This window comes from Pagrus pagrus, assembly GCF_965226575.1.
Source record: "Pagrus pagrus genome assembly, chromosome: 21".
NCBI lineage: Eukaryota > Metazoa > Chordata > Actinopteri > Spariformes > Sparidae > Pagrus > Pagrus pagrus.
In genome coordinates, this window is record NC_140208.1 from 9,362,721 (window position 1) to 9,378,273 (window position 15,553).

At 40.0% G+C, this 15,553-nt stretch overlaps 1 protein-coding gene across 3 annotated transcripts in view; it reads right to left on the reverse strand.

Annotated features, from left to right (window-relative positions):
- Nucleotides 1-15,343, reverse strand: part of LOC311250256 (uncharacterized protein) — a 67,208-nt gene extending 51,865 nt beyond the window's left edge. For 2 of the 3 annotated variants that reach the window (XM_084341847.1, XM_084341846.1), the window contains exons 1-2: nucleotides 15,020-15,251; nucleotides 5,465-5,615 (exon numbers count right to left, since the gene is read on the reverse strand). In XM_084341847.1, coding sequence (XP_084197973.1) covers nucleotides 5,465-5,615; nucleotides 15,020-15,056 — 188 coding nt within the window. In that variant the 5' untranslated portion in view covers nucleotides 15,057-15,251. The other variant, XR_014621250.1, reaches the window with a different exon arrangement.
- Between the last annotated feature and the right edge of the window lie 210 nt (nucleotides 15,344-15,553).

The window sequence follows — 15,553 nt, forward strand, 5'->3', positions numbered from 1 at the left end:
AAGGCTGAATATGTGCAGGAAACACAGCTCTATGTGAGGAGCAGAACCGCAGGTTAGGTGCTGTAGCTCAGCGCATTAATTATCTTTGCGGCCATTCTTGAGGTGAAAGCAGCAGATTTGAGGCGCGGCCAACAGAAGTGGTCTACAAGGACCGCAAAGTCAGAGGGCACGCCAGGAAACATGTGGTAGGTGCCAAGCTGCAGGGTCTGAGAGCTGGGCACCAGGGACGAGAATGATTAGAGATTTATTACAGCTTTTCTGCAAAGTCATGCAGTCGGCCATATGTATCAATGACACGGAGTGTCTTCACTACTGTTCATAAGCTAGAAAAGCTTAATTTATTGGAGTCGGATTGCTGGGAGGGCTATTTTATATTTTTGAATGGTCTTTCATGCTTTTAGGTTGGAGAAAGGCCGCTTTACAAACAGATTTTGTATGAGGCATGGAAAATGGAAAATAAGGTTTGTACATAGAGAACAAAATGCTGTGCACAATAATGTCGATAACATGTTGCTGTACCAAAGCTTTTCTGTGAAAACTTCAAAATAGAAATAGAGGGTTAGTCTTGGGTTAGCACTATTGCTATCTAACTTCTGAGTGAACTGCACAAGGACCAAAAGAAAACAGAATTTCCCAAATATTTAGAGGCCAATTCCACTGTTGTGATTCAATAATGATCTTCGGTCGTTCACACTTTTCCAGACTGGAAAACAAATGAATAATCAGGAAAAAAATGATTGCAACAGTATACTCCCAACATGCAACACTGTGGGGACTACTGCTAACTAACGTTTAACAATTACATTCATCATTGATTAATATGTCAAACATTTACCAATCGATTAGTTCTTTGGTCCAGAAAATGGCAGAAAATGTTGATCACTTATTTACTTATTAAGTATCTAAATTTGATCTGCGACATTTTTCTTAAAAAACATTTTTTAAAAACTGCTGAAGATAAGAATACAAAAATCAATACGACAGGTGATTTCAAACTTTTTAATCATATCGTATGTATAAGACACTCGACCATAAATACAGACATGCCCGTACTGTACACATGCAACAATCCCTGAATTATAACAGATGAAATGCTCCTTGGCTACGACCTCACGGAGGCCCATAGATTGTGTTTGCTTGGCCATTGATTGACCCCCGAGTGAAGGACCTCATCATTCTCTCAGCTGTTCCTACGTTTCATCCAGCTCAATCCATTTACATTTAAGCACAGCTCTGCTCGGCCTAATTAGTTCCATGGCTCCATTAGTCTACATTGTGGTCAATCCATTCATCACTTTGCATGTTAGTTAAAAGCCCATTTCTCTGATCCTGTCACTGTTCTCTGCCTATTACTGTTCTTTTTTTTTCTAGAAATGAGAGTAGGGGGGATTGTGGGTAACTAATTACCACGAAGATGACATCACATAGGCCTAACCTTATTAGCAACTTGTAGAAGCTAAAATTAAAGTCCGATAAACACTATATTTTAGTAAATTCCCTTATGACTGGACTAAAAACAGTATGAATTTTGTCTGAAAAGAAACTGTTTAGATAATACATGTAAAAAAGGAGGCTTCATGTATATTTAACAGGGGACGAAAATAAAATAAAGAGCAGAACAGAGCGCGAAGGAGGGAGAATAAGAACGACAGAGAGAAAGAGAGGCGGTAATGATCCCTGCATTGAGAGACTTGGCTCACCCACTGGCATACTGGCTTGTATGGTCCACTGGCTCCAAACTTGCTGAGGTCTAAAACTCGCATTACGCCTCCAAAAAAAAAGGCAGGCAACCAGGACCTCAACACACTGAAGCTAATTAATTCTCAGACATAATGAGACATTATCATGTTTGATGTACAGTTCACACTCTCTCAGGGTGCTCTCTGCTATCAGGACACAAACAGTTTGCAAAAACTTGCTCCGACAAAGAGGAAACAATCAGGCAGAGACGACAAGACTCATTTAGTAGATGAAGTTGTCGTGTCAAACAATGTGAAAGTGACCATAGTTTATGCCTGAGGATTTTTTTTTTTTTGTGAATTTGCTGAAACTGGAGGCATCCAGGTTCAAATGCAAAATGCTACAGACAATTTAAAAATAAAATAAAAAACATATTTTTTCACTTCAGTGTAGTGCTATTTATCCATCTAAATTATGTTGCTGCGCTGCGTTCGCTAGCTAAAATAGCTAGCCTCTCATCCATGGTTAGATGCACGTTTCCTTCTGCGCTGTGATACAGAAAGAAAATAGTTCCTACATGAAACTGCTCACAACAAGGTCTGTGGATTATCTTGAGTAACTATGTCAAGGTTTGTGGAAGGAGACATTGCTGTTAATTGTTAAGTTTTTCAGACGTATTTTTTTTTATAGCTTTTAATACCACAAACCAAGTCCTTTTTTTGTTTCCATTATATTTGAGAGCAGGCATCTCCAAATCTCCAAAACTCAGCACTCACACAAATCTAGACGGATTAAGACCATTAAAGGTAAAAGGTATAATATGTGCTTTTGTGACGAACTGTCCCTTTACTGTAAAAACACAGAATCCTGGAGACTTTTGCATTTACATCCCTTGTGTTCGAGTCGTTCTGCTGTTTCCTTGGTTGATTATATCCCATTGAGTATTCACTTTCCCATCGCCAGGTCACCATCACTTTACATCTACTATCTGTTGAAGACAAGTGCAGCGAGGATGATTCTCAGGATGATTCAATGTCTGGTACAGTCCCTGAAAGCGGAACTCATTTCCAGGCCGAGCTACCCCGGAGTCCCAGCAGGGAGACATGAAGCAATCTCGGGCCCGTGATGCCCTCCCACAGTACCTGCTGCCCTTTCACTCCCACATCCTTCGCTTTTATCGGGAATCTATTTTCCCTCTCCCCCCTGTAAGGTAACTCCATCTGAAATTTTACATCTCCCCTCTCTCCCTCTCCCTCTCTCTCTCTCTCTCTCCGGTTTCCTCTTCCCATGATGGATGAGCTGCACACTCTGGGGTGTCTCAGCCTGTCCATCATGCCCCGCGATTAGGAATTAAAAATTGCAAACGTTTCACAATAGCCACCCCCATTTTTCTCAGACTCACCCCTCCCCACGCTCTGCCACGACCCCGCCTCTAACCCAACCACACCTGCCACACCATCACCGCCACCGCCATAACCAAAAGCCTCATCGCCACCATCGACACCACATCCCCATGCAGCAGCCTAACACACTATCCCAAACTCAGATGCACCAAACACCTACATTCATCTAAGTGGGAAAAAAAACATAATTTATTTTGTACTTCCCAGATAATTTACTTTTTTTCTTTCCTTTCTACAGGAATTCTCCATTTCCCTATAAAATGAAAATTCATCTAGAATTACATCTTATGTCATCATTATGTTTATTAAGCGTGGATGATGTATATGAACAGCGCTGGCTTGCCGCTGAGTGCTTAATGATGCATAAGATTAAGCCGAGGCTCTCAGCTGCGCTGTGACTCCCCTCTGGTACCCATACTGCCGAGGCATGCTGGGAGTACAAGCTCCAAACGGCCATCAGGTGAAAGGAACTAACATCTCTCTTTTTGTCTGTGTGTGAGTGAGACTGAATGTGTGTGTGTACTTTTGTGCACACCGCCGAATGGGAGTGTGTTTCTTTCCTGCGCACATGTAAGAGCTGTAGAGGAATGGCGCACTATCACCGAGCTTTATCGCATCTGTCCACCTATATTAGAAATAACTTGCTTTCGCCTTGCTCACTGTGCTCCGATCATGCTGTTTTCTCCTCTCTGCTCCTCTATCCATCCCTGGACCCCCTTCTCTCTGTGTCCTTCCTCCCTTCATTTCTCTTCTCCCCTTCTCTCTGCCACACCGCTGTTTTGCCGCAGCAGTCTATGACAAAAACATTATCCTTCTGCTGCTAAACAATCCAATAAACCTCTCCACAGGGAGGAAGTTAACCTCTTGTCTGTTCGACTGATGCCTTCCAGACCACGTGACGGCTGCCACAGTAAATTCAAATCATTAGTCTCCTTGCCCCCCATCAGAGAAAAAAAACTTCTATTAGTAATGGAGACCTCGTAAGAGACCTTCCGCGGAGAGCACTGCCTTCCCAATTCCCAGTGGAGAAATCCCGCGCAAAAAACTAATTCTACTTTTAATAATCTGTCATCAAGACCAGAGGCAGTCATAAATTATGTGGGGAGCATGTGCGAGAGCGAGCCACAAGAGGGAAATCAGGGTAGAAAATCAAAGCCCAAGTTTGACAAACTTTCCTGGAGATAAATAATAACTTACAAACTGGATTAGTTGTTAAGTCACAGCTGAGCGCACAGTCAAGCCGTTCCAATCAGCCAATGCAGATGAAGAATTTATAGGTAGAGCTCATCATTTGTTTTCCCACTCTCCTCCCTCTTTTTATATGCATCCCACCTTTTCTCATTCCTGTCTCCTTCAAGCTTATTATATTCACGGCCTGTTGTCACACCCTGGGCTGGTTTTATAATTTAACTCCTCGCGTGCCAAACCAAAGGCACCATGTAAAGGCCTTTATAAGGTGGCAGATTGTTTTTTGTTGTTTGGGGGAAGGGCTTAAGCCAAAGGATGACAGAGGAAGGAGTGCCTGGCTTGTGTTGAAAAGTAAATACGAGGGAACACTGACGTTCCCTTTGTGGGGCCTTCAGACCTTAATTGACCTCTAAAACAAAGGAAATCATCATGGGAGAGGTAAGGTGAGGGAGAAAGACACATTTGAAACATGACCAAGGCGCTTTGAGGGAGTGTGAGGGAAAAGGCTATCAGCCGCAAGGGTCTGCTCTTTGTTCCTGTGTCAATATCTCTGTAAACTATCGACATGCATCATAATCGTTCCCTTCTATCAAGAGCAGACTAAAGAACAATCTCCATTAGGTGACAGCACCCCGGCAGGTTGATAAATGCTCCCTGACGAAAGGGAAGGAATTGCGTAAAATAAAGAGGCATGTTCCAACAAGTCTTGTCAAAATGGTATTGATTTAATCATCTGCAGAAATACACATTCTTGGTTAGTGTAGCGTGCAGCGGAGATGGCAGCAGCAGCAGAAGCTGGGATACGCTTTACAGTTGTTGACGCGGAGACGCTCTCCCTCATTGGCTTTGCAGGTGATGAAACACACGCTGAGCTGCGCTCTAATTTTTTTTTTCCACCCTCTCTCCCTCTTTCCCTCTTCAATCAGATGTTATTCTAAGAAAGTGTCTGTAAATCTGCTTTTCTATTTTTATTTAGGACCAACAAATATAACTTAATGCGAGTGGGCGAGTCTATATGTAACGCGCCGCTGTGGCCTGCCTTCTCATTGGCCTCTCAGTAGAGTGCAGAGGCGATAGATAACAATAGCCCTCCATCATCTAGACACGCCAATGGTATTCCAGTGGCTGGAGTGAGCTGGCCAGAGGTCTGGGAGTGTTTATTTAACATCGGGGTGTTGGAGAGTGTGTCTCACCTTGGGACAAATGGATCCCCTCTCCTTCCTCCTTTGGCAGCCTCAGAGTAAACACCATGGCAGAAAACTGGAGGTCTCATTGCTCTGAAGTACAAGTTCATCAGGCAGGTGGGTAGGTTCATCATTGGAGTCTTACTGCAGGACAGAGCTCCTATAAAACATAGAATGTGTGCATATAAATACTCATATTGCTTATATTTATGCAATGTAAACAGTGCAACAAACTGCTATCACTTGTGACAGAATAAAATGAATATGTAGCCTGAAAACGAAATCGAAGCAGTGACAGTGGCAGCACAAGCAGTTGTTTTCTTACAATTGTAATCATTTAGAAGGTTAAAGGGGGTATTATTATCTCTGCACAGCCCATCTGAGCAGTGATGAGGTGAACACAAATAATGTGCGTCCCCTACAGAGGGAAGATGTGTGGCTGCGGCCGCTGGGGGTTGGAGACAATCCCACAGTGACCTGACCTTGACATGTCTGAGTGAAATGGTGGCGGAGGCTAATACCTCATCATATTGAGTTTGACTTTGAGCTGGTTGGTACCATAAAACAAAGGATAACAGTGTGGACAAACAGTCGTAAACTATGGACAATTAAAATACACTACGGTCATGTTAAGCATGCGGTTGGCCTAATTGTTTTGAGGAAATATAAGAACTAGTACCACTACTTGTTTTCACTCACCAATTGATATTTAAACATAAAGAAAAATAGACAGAATATAAAAAACTGATGCCTAAGCTCATAATGTGCCACAGTTCCTATCTGACAATAAAACCTCGAAAGCCAATGGGATGGAATCATACATGACCGCATCATAAAATGTCTACATTACAAAAAAAATGAAATGTCCACTTCTCTGAATTCAGGATATAACTCATCATATCAAGCCAAGACTGAGGCTTCAGACATTACTCAGTCCAGGAGGACAAGTGGAGAGGTGAGGGAGACACCTCATGTGAGCGCAGACCTTTATATATTACCTCCTGCTCCAAAGTAAGGACAAAGGGAATGAAGATGACTACCCTGTCACAGGAAAAAACAGATGAACCAGACAGACCTGACTGAACTGTTCACTTACCGCAACCTGGGCCTCATACAACACACTGCAAGCTAACAAACAATTTTTTGATATATTTGATCAATAGTGGTGAAGTATGTTCAGCCATGCTTTAGCTCTGCTTACAAAGTATGTCAAAAAATATATTGAGCATTTTCTTTTTGTTTTAATGGATTCTTGATGTTGTGTTGTACAAAACTTATTTTGACAGACACTTAAAATATAGGTTATTATAGAGATTCTATACAATCCTTATGATAATTCAGGGGTTGTGATTTTGCTTAAAGGTTGGGAACTTTTAAAAAAATGAAAAATGTGATAATATCGGTTATCTTATGGGTATCCACCATGCGAAGTAGATAATTATCGGTTATATGTATCAGCTGAAAAAAATCCATATCGTGCATCCCTATTAATATCCTAATAACAGAGTAGCCTGTGGGCGCCTTGGTTATGTTTTGGTAACTGCTTTTTTTCAGTGTATGGACAGTTGACTCTGTATTCTTTGTTACAAATCCAATATGACTGCCAAAATGAAATGAGAAAGGTGTGGTATTTTTTGGCATGCATTTTCTCTACAGTTCAGTTGACAGTGAACTGTATTGTGAAAGCACCGCTACTGAAATACTGACAAAATGTGTAGATTTTCAATGGTAGATCCAAATAATTTGCTCAGCTTGATCGTTTGTGCGACACGCTGCGGTGTGAAGTGAACAAACTGCATCATCTGACATATTTGCTGGTTGGTTAGCCAAACAGAGGCTTGTTTTGTCCACAATATTCCCTGTCAGGCTTGTCATTGTTTGTGCCATTTCTCAGGTCACAGAGCAAGAAACAGAAAAAAAAAGAGAACAAGAAAACACAGCCTCGGCAGGTAGGGCACATCATTTATGACTTGTGCTGGCCTAAAAATGAGCTAATATTCATATTGAATGGATATTAGAATAATGCATCACGTCGGGTTCCTCCAGTCCTCTAACAGTTAAGGCAATCTTAATCTTTATGTCGATAATGAAGATGTGTGTGATATCAACTAGTCAGGGTAATTAATAGGAATGTCAGTGACATTGTATTAATAGCATCATGCATAGCATCAATTTAGCGTAAATTGTCGTTTTGACAAGCCGTTTTGATTAAAACTATCAGACAAGAATTAAAGGACCGTGGTCGTCATTTTGGGAGACTATCAAATAATGTTACCATCTGGTATTTTTTGCATGTCTTCTCCCCGCTAATTATAAGTGATACTCAAAAGGTTAGAGGCACTTTGGCAGATGCAGTGATCACCACCATACTGTCCCTGCAATAACCCACAGGTCATTACGCTATAGATAGTGAAGATATGATAGCCTGCTGTTCTATGATGATAGGCAATAATTATGAATGACCAGAACTTTGAATGCCCGAGGAAGACAGCTGACATTATTCCATCTTCATATTATATTTATATAATATTTTGTTTATTCTTATCAAACCTACAAGGTCATGTGATGCACGAGCGCAAACCAGACTGCACTTCAGTCTTCAGTGAGCGGTGATCTAGCCCTGGAATCAATCTTCCTGACCACTCTCGGAGCCCAGGAGTGAGCTCAATATGGGCTCAATTCCTGTGGGCTGCTCCAGGGATGAATTGAAATAGCACTCCTGTACAGTAGTCACACAGGCAGTCTTTACAGGAAGTGTTGCTTTTTATTCATCCAAATGCAGCAACTGTGCATCTCAAGAGAGAGAGAAGGAGAGCGAGAGAGAGAGGGAGCACAGGAGCTCTCTGTCTGTCAGTGGGTTTCACGATTCTGCAGAGGTCACCTTCATGACTGAGGAGGAGAACTCTGCTTATCAATAAGAAAAGCTTTCATTTTTTATTGTAGTATAGAAGATCTGCCAACAACTAGACATTATTATTAGTGTAACAATCCTAATGAGGATTTATGGCACTATTTTCATTCTTATGAGGATCCTGTACCATGGAGCGACTTTATCATTATGGTAGTGTCCAAATTATCGTGTCACTTTTAATTGTTTTATTGTAGTAACGTTCTGTCAAGGACGCAATCAGCTCCCATGTTTACATATGCAGTAAAGTAGGGCTAGGCGACATAAGGATATTATATCATTATCGTGATATGAGACAATACTAGTATATCGTCTTGTAAAGGCTGCATTACAGTAGAATTATGTAATTTTCTGAACTTACAAGACTGTTCTACTTGTTCTAATATCTTTGGACGATATATTGTACCAGAAATAATTGCAATATTATATAATTATATATAATTGTCATTATGCCACTGATATAATAATAAAATAGCATAATAACAAAAGTACACCCTTTCAAAGAGCAACAAGCTTTAAATTCCTCGTAAATAAAATAAACTACACAACCAGAACAATAAATAAAATTGACTCTTGGGATCTGTTCACAAAAATTGCAAGCTAACGGGCAGTATTGAGATCAGCAAAAAAGAAGGAGGTCATGTACTTATATCTAGTCGATAACGTATTCATCGGGACAGGCCTGAATCTGATCAGAGTAATCTATTGCTAGTATTCGTCTAGAAGAGATTGACATTTATACATATATTTAAAAAGGTGATGTGTTTAAACTTGAACCTCCTCACAACTAAAATATCTGCATTTGGAAAAAAACTCATATTCCAACAGTTATAAAGCACCGTTTTACTGTATCATATCTTGAACTGTCTTAAATAAAGCCCCAAACAGTGAGTGAACGAGTGAGTAAGCGATAGATGAGTCAGGTGAGAGAGTGATGGAATGAGTAAATAAAAGAGTGTAGCGAGTAATTGCAGCAAATGAGAGAGTGAACGGCCTGACCTCTTTGCTGACTTGTGTTTTCAGTCACTCTTCCTGGTTACTATGCGTCATGCTTTGTTTCATCTGACGTGCAATTATTTTTCCCATTAAATACACAACATGTATTTCACTTAGTCTTTCTGAATGAAATTTCAATCAGAGGCCATTACACTCTTCAGACAGAGAAAGTTTAGAAAAATAACAAGACGCAATGGAAAAGAAAATAATGCTCTGTCAACGGAGATGGAAAACACAAAAATAATCATTTGCGAGAAGCAGGTGATGCATATGTTAAAGTGTCAAGAAGCAGAGGAGAAATTAATAGCTTTCTGCCATAAGCATTCTCTGATAAATATGATTACATTTGCATACTTCATTTTACTCTTGATCTGCTGTCTCGGTGATTCTTGCGATTCTTGCGCGCCTGTTCCAAAAGGAAAAGTAATTTCCATTACTGCTCAAACATGAAACAAGTATTTCGGCTCTCATTAGGGATTTCTATGCCGCTCGTCCGTTTGATGACACAATACAGCAAACATATGTCAGCGAGACCATGTAGGATAATTGTGGATCAAGAGTAAAGGAAATGGTTAAGTCACTTGTTCTCGTGGACAAGAGGTTTAATTACCTAGACTATTTCTGCAATGTAAACACTGCAATGTGAATAATGTGTAAATCAATGTTTTGAGGAGATGGTTGTGGGGTGGGTGGTGGATGGGTCTTCTACGAAGTGTTTTGTGCCTCATTAACTTATCAATAAGGCCATCTGACATTGTCTCCTATTTACCCTGATGAGGAAAGCTGTCCATTCTAGTGTAATGGCCCTGCACTTGTCCCACATCTTGACGAGTGGCTAAAGAATCAAGTCAAACACACCTTGATTCACATTTACTTCTACATTTACTGAGTGAGTTAAACTTGATGAAAGTCAGAAGCTAATGTTTAAGGTGCCAAGTGTCGATCTCACCGTGGTTTTCCATCATGTTAAGCTACTTTATCAAGGTGTTGCTCTTGTCGTGTTCATGCCATAGGTCACTGAACATAAGGGTGCCCTCTGGTCTGAGTATATGCTTGTTATATAGCCGGAGACATGCAGTGATTGAGTTACCTTTTTCCAATCCAGTAATGGACCTGACTAGTACACTGCATCTTGTAAAGGAAGCTCAACAGCATCCCCATGTACTCTGATAAATGTTGCTTTCATGTTAAATGAGACCTTTTGTCTCAATAAATTCAAAACTCAAGAATGGAAAATCTGTTGGAGCTCAGCAATTGTTGGTTTCGTTATAAGGTACTTTCAATTAACAGCTCTTTAGAAAATACAAATATAAAATGTAGAAACTTGCTCCTGATTAAATATTTTTCAGGAATCATTGTTAACAATCTGTACAATCTGTACTCCGACATTGTTAACATTTCATGTCTTTGCAACGGATCCGAATCGACAGACTTATTCATGGTCTTCATATGGTGATTCTCTGGGCGACGATATTTGCACTTTTCCCCCGCTGTTTTCCAGTTCAGGATTCCAATTAACCTGTGCAAAGCGTGACGCCAATCACAGGACGCTGTATCGACAACGGGCATGAAAAGAATAATGCTGTTAGGATGATGTAGCTTACTGTGGGGGACTCCTCCCTCACTGGTGACAGAGAAGTTTGCTCCAGTCATTTATCAAGTCCTCTCTGGCCACCAAGGGGCTGGCGAGTCCCAGGGCCGCCTGCTGCTTGGGGGGCCAGCATGCAATATGTGCATTTTAGGCCTCTGGTGGGCTGGCAAAAACTGCTGATGTGCTCACTGCTGCTAAGTTTGATGGATTTGTTGTTGTCATTTGCTTTGGTTCTGTTCCCCGCAACAAAACAAAGGGAATCATTAACTCTTTTGTGCTGCATGGGACTTTTATGGGTTCGGGATAATGCAAAACGAGATGGGGTACAGATGGGGTCAGCTGGAGCATTCTGTTGCTGGAGCCTTCCAGAATGGGGCGTTGAACATGCATGGATGATCCTGCATAGAGAGCTGATTACAGAATGATTTAGTGACCACTGATATCCCCCTTTCTTTCTCAAGCTCCCATCATCGGGCTCATTTCAGCCACAAGAGTGCAACTGGCAGTGCTCACCACTTATATTTATAGCCAGTTGCTGTTTAGCACCTCATGCGATGTTCTGGCCAGGCTCAAGACCGAACCATTACAGTGCATCACCGTTAGAGGTTTGCAGTGTTTACTGATGCAGGCTTGGCAGAGGACTGCTCTACCATTTACGATGCTGCTATGGTTTTGGTAAAATCTAAAGCTAAGTAGGGCTGATACTAGCAACATCTTTTCATTATTGATTGATCTGCCTTTACTTTCAAAAGTAATCGGTTAATCGTCAAGTCTATAAAATGTCACAATCATGACAATTTCCCAGAGATGTGATGTCTTCAAATTGGTTTTGTTGTCCAACCAACATTTAAAAAACATGACCTCATTTACTATAACAAATGACAAACTTCTTCGATTTAAGAAACTGGAATCAGCAAATCTTTGACATTTTTGCTTGAGAACTTACTGGAATGATTAATGGATTATCAAAATTGTTGGCAATTAATTTCAACTAATGGATAAATTAACTCATTGTTGCAGCTCTAAACCTAAGTGCAGTCATACTAAAAAGTCAACACTGATTTGAACTAGAATGGCTCCACCAAGGCACAGCAGTCCCCTTCAATTCAATGAAGCCTAATCTAATATCAAACATGATCATTCTGTATCACTCAAAATTTTAAACCTCCCATAAATGCTTAAACCATAATTAAGGCTCGCCAGATACAGGATCCACATCAAATTGTACTCCCTCATAGATACCAGCCGCCCAAACACACTTGATTTTTTTCATCAAGATCCATGCATTATTTCCTGAGAAATGAATGAAAATGTCCAGACTCACAATGTTCAAAAAAGTGAGAAACTGAATATCTTTGAGCTTTGGACTCTTTGTCAGCCAAAACAAGCAATCTGGAGATGTCACCTCTGTATCCAAATCATAGAGATTTATTTTGCTATGCACAGTTTTAATTTGCATTTTTCCATTAAAGTATTCTTTCTGACTATGTACACATTCATTTTTAAGCTCTCGGCAAGACAGTATGACTTTTAAGTTGAACTTATGTAAGACTGCGGTGAAGACATGTACAGTACCAACTAGTCCAGGCAAAATACTATGAAAGTTATATTCCAGAAAATGTCAAAGTAACATACATAAGCAACCCTATCAGCAAATACTTTTATCATCTTTATCTTTTATCTGAAAACATGTCTACTGTAAAGTGTGCACAATACATCTAAAAACACTGAATTCCTGATGTTTCAACTTTAGAGAAAACAAAATAGGTTCCATATAATTCAAATGACTGTGCATATTTTTTCTCAAACAGTCTAAATGCACTTTGTTTGTAAAATTGTAATGGATGAATGGACGTGTTTGATCGAAAGCAGGCAGTCATGCAGTTTCTAAACTTCAAGGTGAGGACTTACTTCCTCAAGGGAGAGTTGAAGATCAAGACAAATCCTCTTATTTTTCTCTGTCAAGTCATCACAGTCTGAGATGAAATACAAATTGAGATTGTAGCAAACGGCCTGCGACAGTCTGCTGTTGACTGCAAGGGTTACAGGGGTGATTGAGTGTGTGTTTGACTGCTCGAGGCCGAGGGCTAACAGTACTGTTACACAGACAAGGTCGTCTCAGAGAGAGAGAGAGTAGCCTCAGCACATAATCCCAGTGTTCCTGACTACTATGAACACAGGCCTGCCACAAAATTGATTAAAGTGGAAGAACATTACTTGGGGAATAAGATCATCAAGACAGATGGAAGTGTGTAGTTCTGGTCACCTCTTGCGTTCAAATGGGCATGGGTTCTCACTTTAGGTAATCTTGCCTCCCAAAAAGACACGATTGTCATTGAAACTCAGCTTAATACTTCGACCGGTGTTGACTCATGTTGCCTATTGAGGGGTCAGCAGTCACGATATTATTCGATTTAGCTTAATGTCACACAACAGTCGAGAAAAATGGCTACACTATACAGTAGCAATATGTTATCAATACTGACCAGAGGCTCAAGCCAACCTTGATATGTTCCGCTTAGTCTCATCAATAACGCAAAAGAGGAAAGTTATTTCCCATATAAAACTAATCTTTCCTTTTTATTGTATTTTAATGAAACAGACTTGGTTCTAAGGCAGTAATTCATTCCATTTGTTATGTTTGGACAACTCATTAACATTATCATCTATTATCATTAGACTGAAATTTTAAGCTTCTTCTCCCTTGAGATGCAGTGCGTTTCTTCTCTTCAGTTTGCATTAAAACAAATGTGGACCTGCTGATGCATTAGATTAATGTGCTCACTCACTGCCTGCTACAAAGCTCCGGTCCAGCTCGAAAACGAGACCAGATTTCTGTCTTTGAGCCTCATCCACAAGGGAAACATGTATTCAGTCCTAAGTAGTACTGCATCTATTGTGTCTTATGAAAAGCCGCCTTAATTGTTTGTTTTATCCAGTCAAACAGAAAGTAATGAGTGACTGTCAGTATAAGTTCATAGTTGTATTAAATCTAATGTCACCAAAACATACAATAAAGCTATCTAGTGGCAGACAGTGCGTCTATTGAATCAGTAATTACTGAATGTAAACATTAGTCTCCTGACTTCTCCCTGTGTTTATACACCACACATTATTGAATTATTTGTCCAGAGATTAATTTGTCTGTTAATTTACTGACTAATATAATCATCCGCACGTCAAGCATTAGCAGCACTGTTTTTGCCTGACTTCATGTAGCATTTACTAAATCATAATGCTAATGAGTTCTTTAGACTTCCAGATCAAATTCAAAGTTCCTAATTCTTGCTGAGTCTGCCGCAACAGATCAAGTCATTCGCTAATTACAAAGTTTGCTTTTTTCCCCCCCCGAATAAATAATGTTGATTAATTAGCAAGTCAAAATAAGTGAAGATGATCTATGTAGTATATATCACTGTCATGGAAACTTACTGAAACGTTTCATTTACATTGCCTGACTTCTTAATCACATGCATCCAAACTTTACAGATCTGATGGAAAATTAATAACATGTGAGGTGAAAGGTTTCGCGTAAAACCTGCCGACTAAATATAATCAAGACGTTGGAGTAAAGAAAGCATACAAACAATACATCTATTGGCTTCTTACCTACAGTATTTCAGACTACATTTATATGTCTGGTTCATCTCTTAGGTGGATGTATAGCTTCAACAAACACATTTATATTTTGTGGATAAATAAATAATGTTTACACAGGTTAATATTCATGTGTGTGAAATTGCTTCTTCTCATGAAGTGAAAGCACTGACAGATTCATACACCTTCGCAAGCAGATGGGCTCCAAACGTACTACAAAGTTAAATCAACACCCTTGCAACAGTCTTCATAAAAGTTAGATATTTTGTTTCACAGAGATAGGATTTAATAAGTAAACATGTATTGGTTCTTATTTGACCAACAAGTTATCATCACCTAAATTTCAACAAAGAGATTTCATTTTGCTATTTGAAATAAAATGTAATATTTCTAATGTGTTGCACGCCTTTTCAGTGCTTTAACTAAATAATCCAAACAGTGCAAATGCATGCAGTATACACCATCTACATACCTGACTTGTGAGAGCTCAGAGCAGGGGGGCAGGTCATAACGTTTGCTAGCTAACTAGTTCACCTAAATAGCTAACGATTTTAGGCTAACGTTAGCTTCACCAATAACGGCTAAAAGTAGCAGCCACTCCATAATTTGGTGGTAGTTATAAATACAGTCGCTGTTTATGCATTTTTCTAAGTAAACAGATCTGTTTTAGATAGCTACGTTACATTTTTCAAGCTAATATCAATATACACTCACCAGCTATTTACCGCAGCTGCTGTGCGTACTTGACGTTGCGTACGTGCGTGCGTACCTCCTCTGTAACGTTGCTTTGGATTGGTTAGCAGGAAGGGGGGCTAGTCCAATCAGGTGGGTTGTAGGCGGGACATTCGTCATCCTCCACAGCTGTCCATCAAGGTCAATCACAACTGCACACACATGAATACAAGTGACAGCAATATTGTTTTTAGGAGCACAGGGGGATTATTTTGACACAATTGTTCTTAAATTCATGATGTGCCACATGTATTTTTCATAGTGATATTTAGAT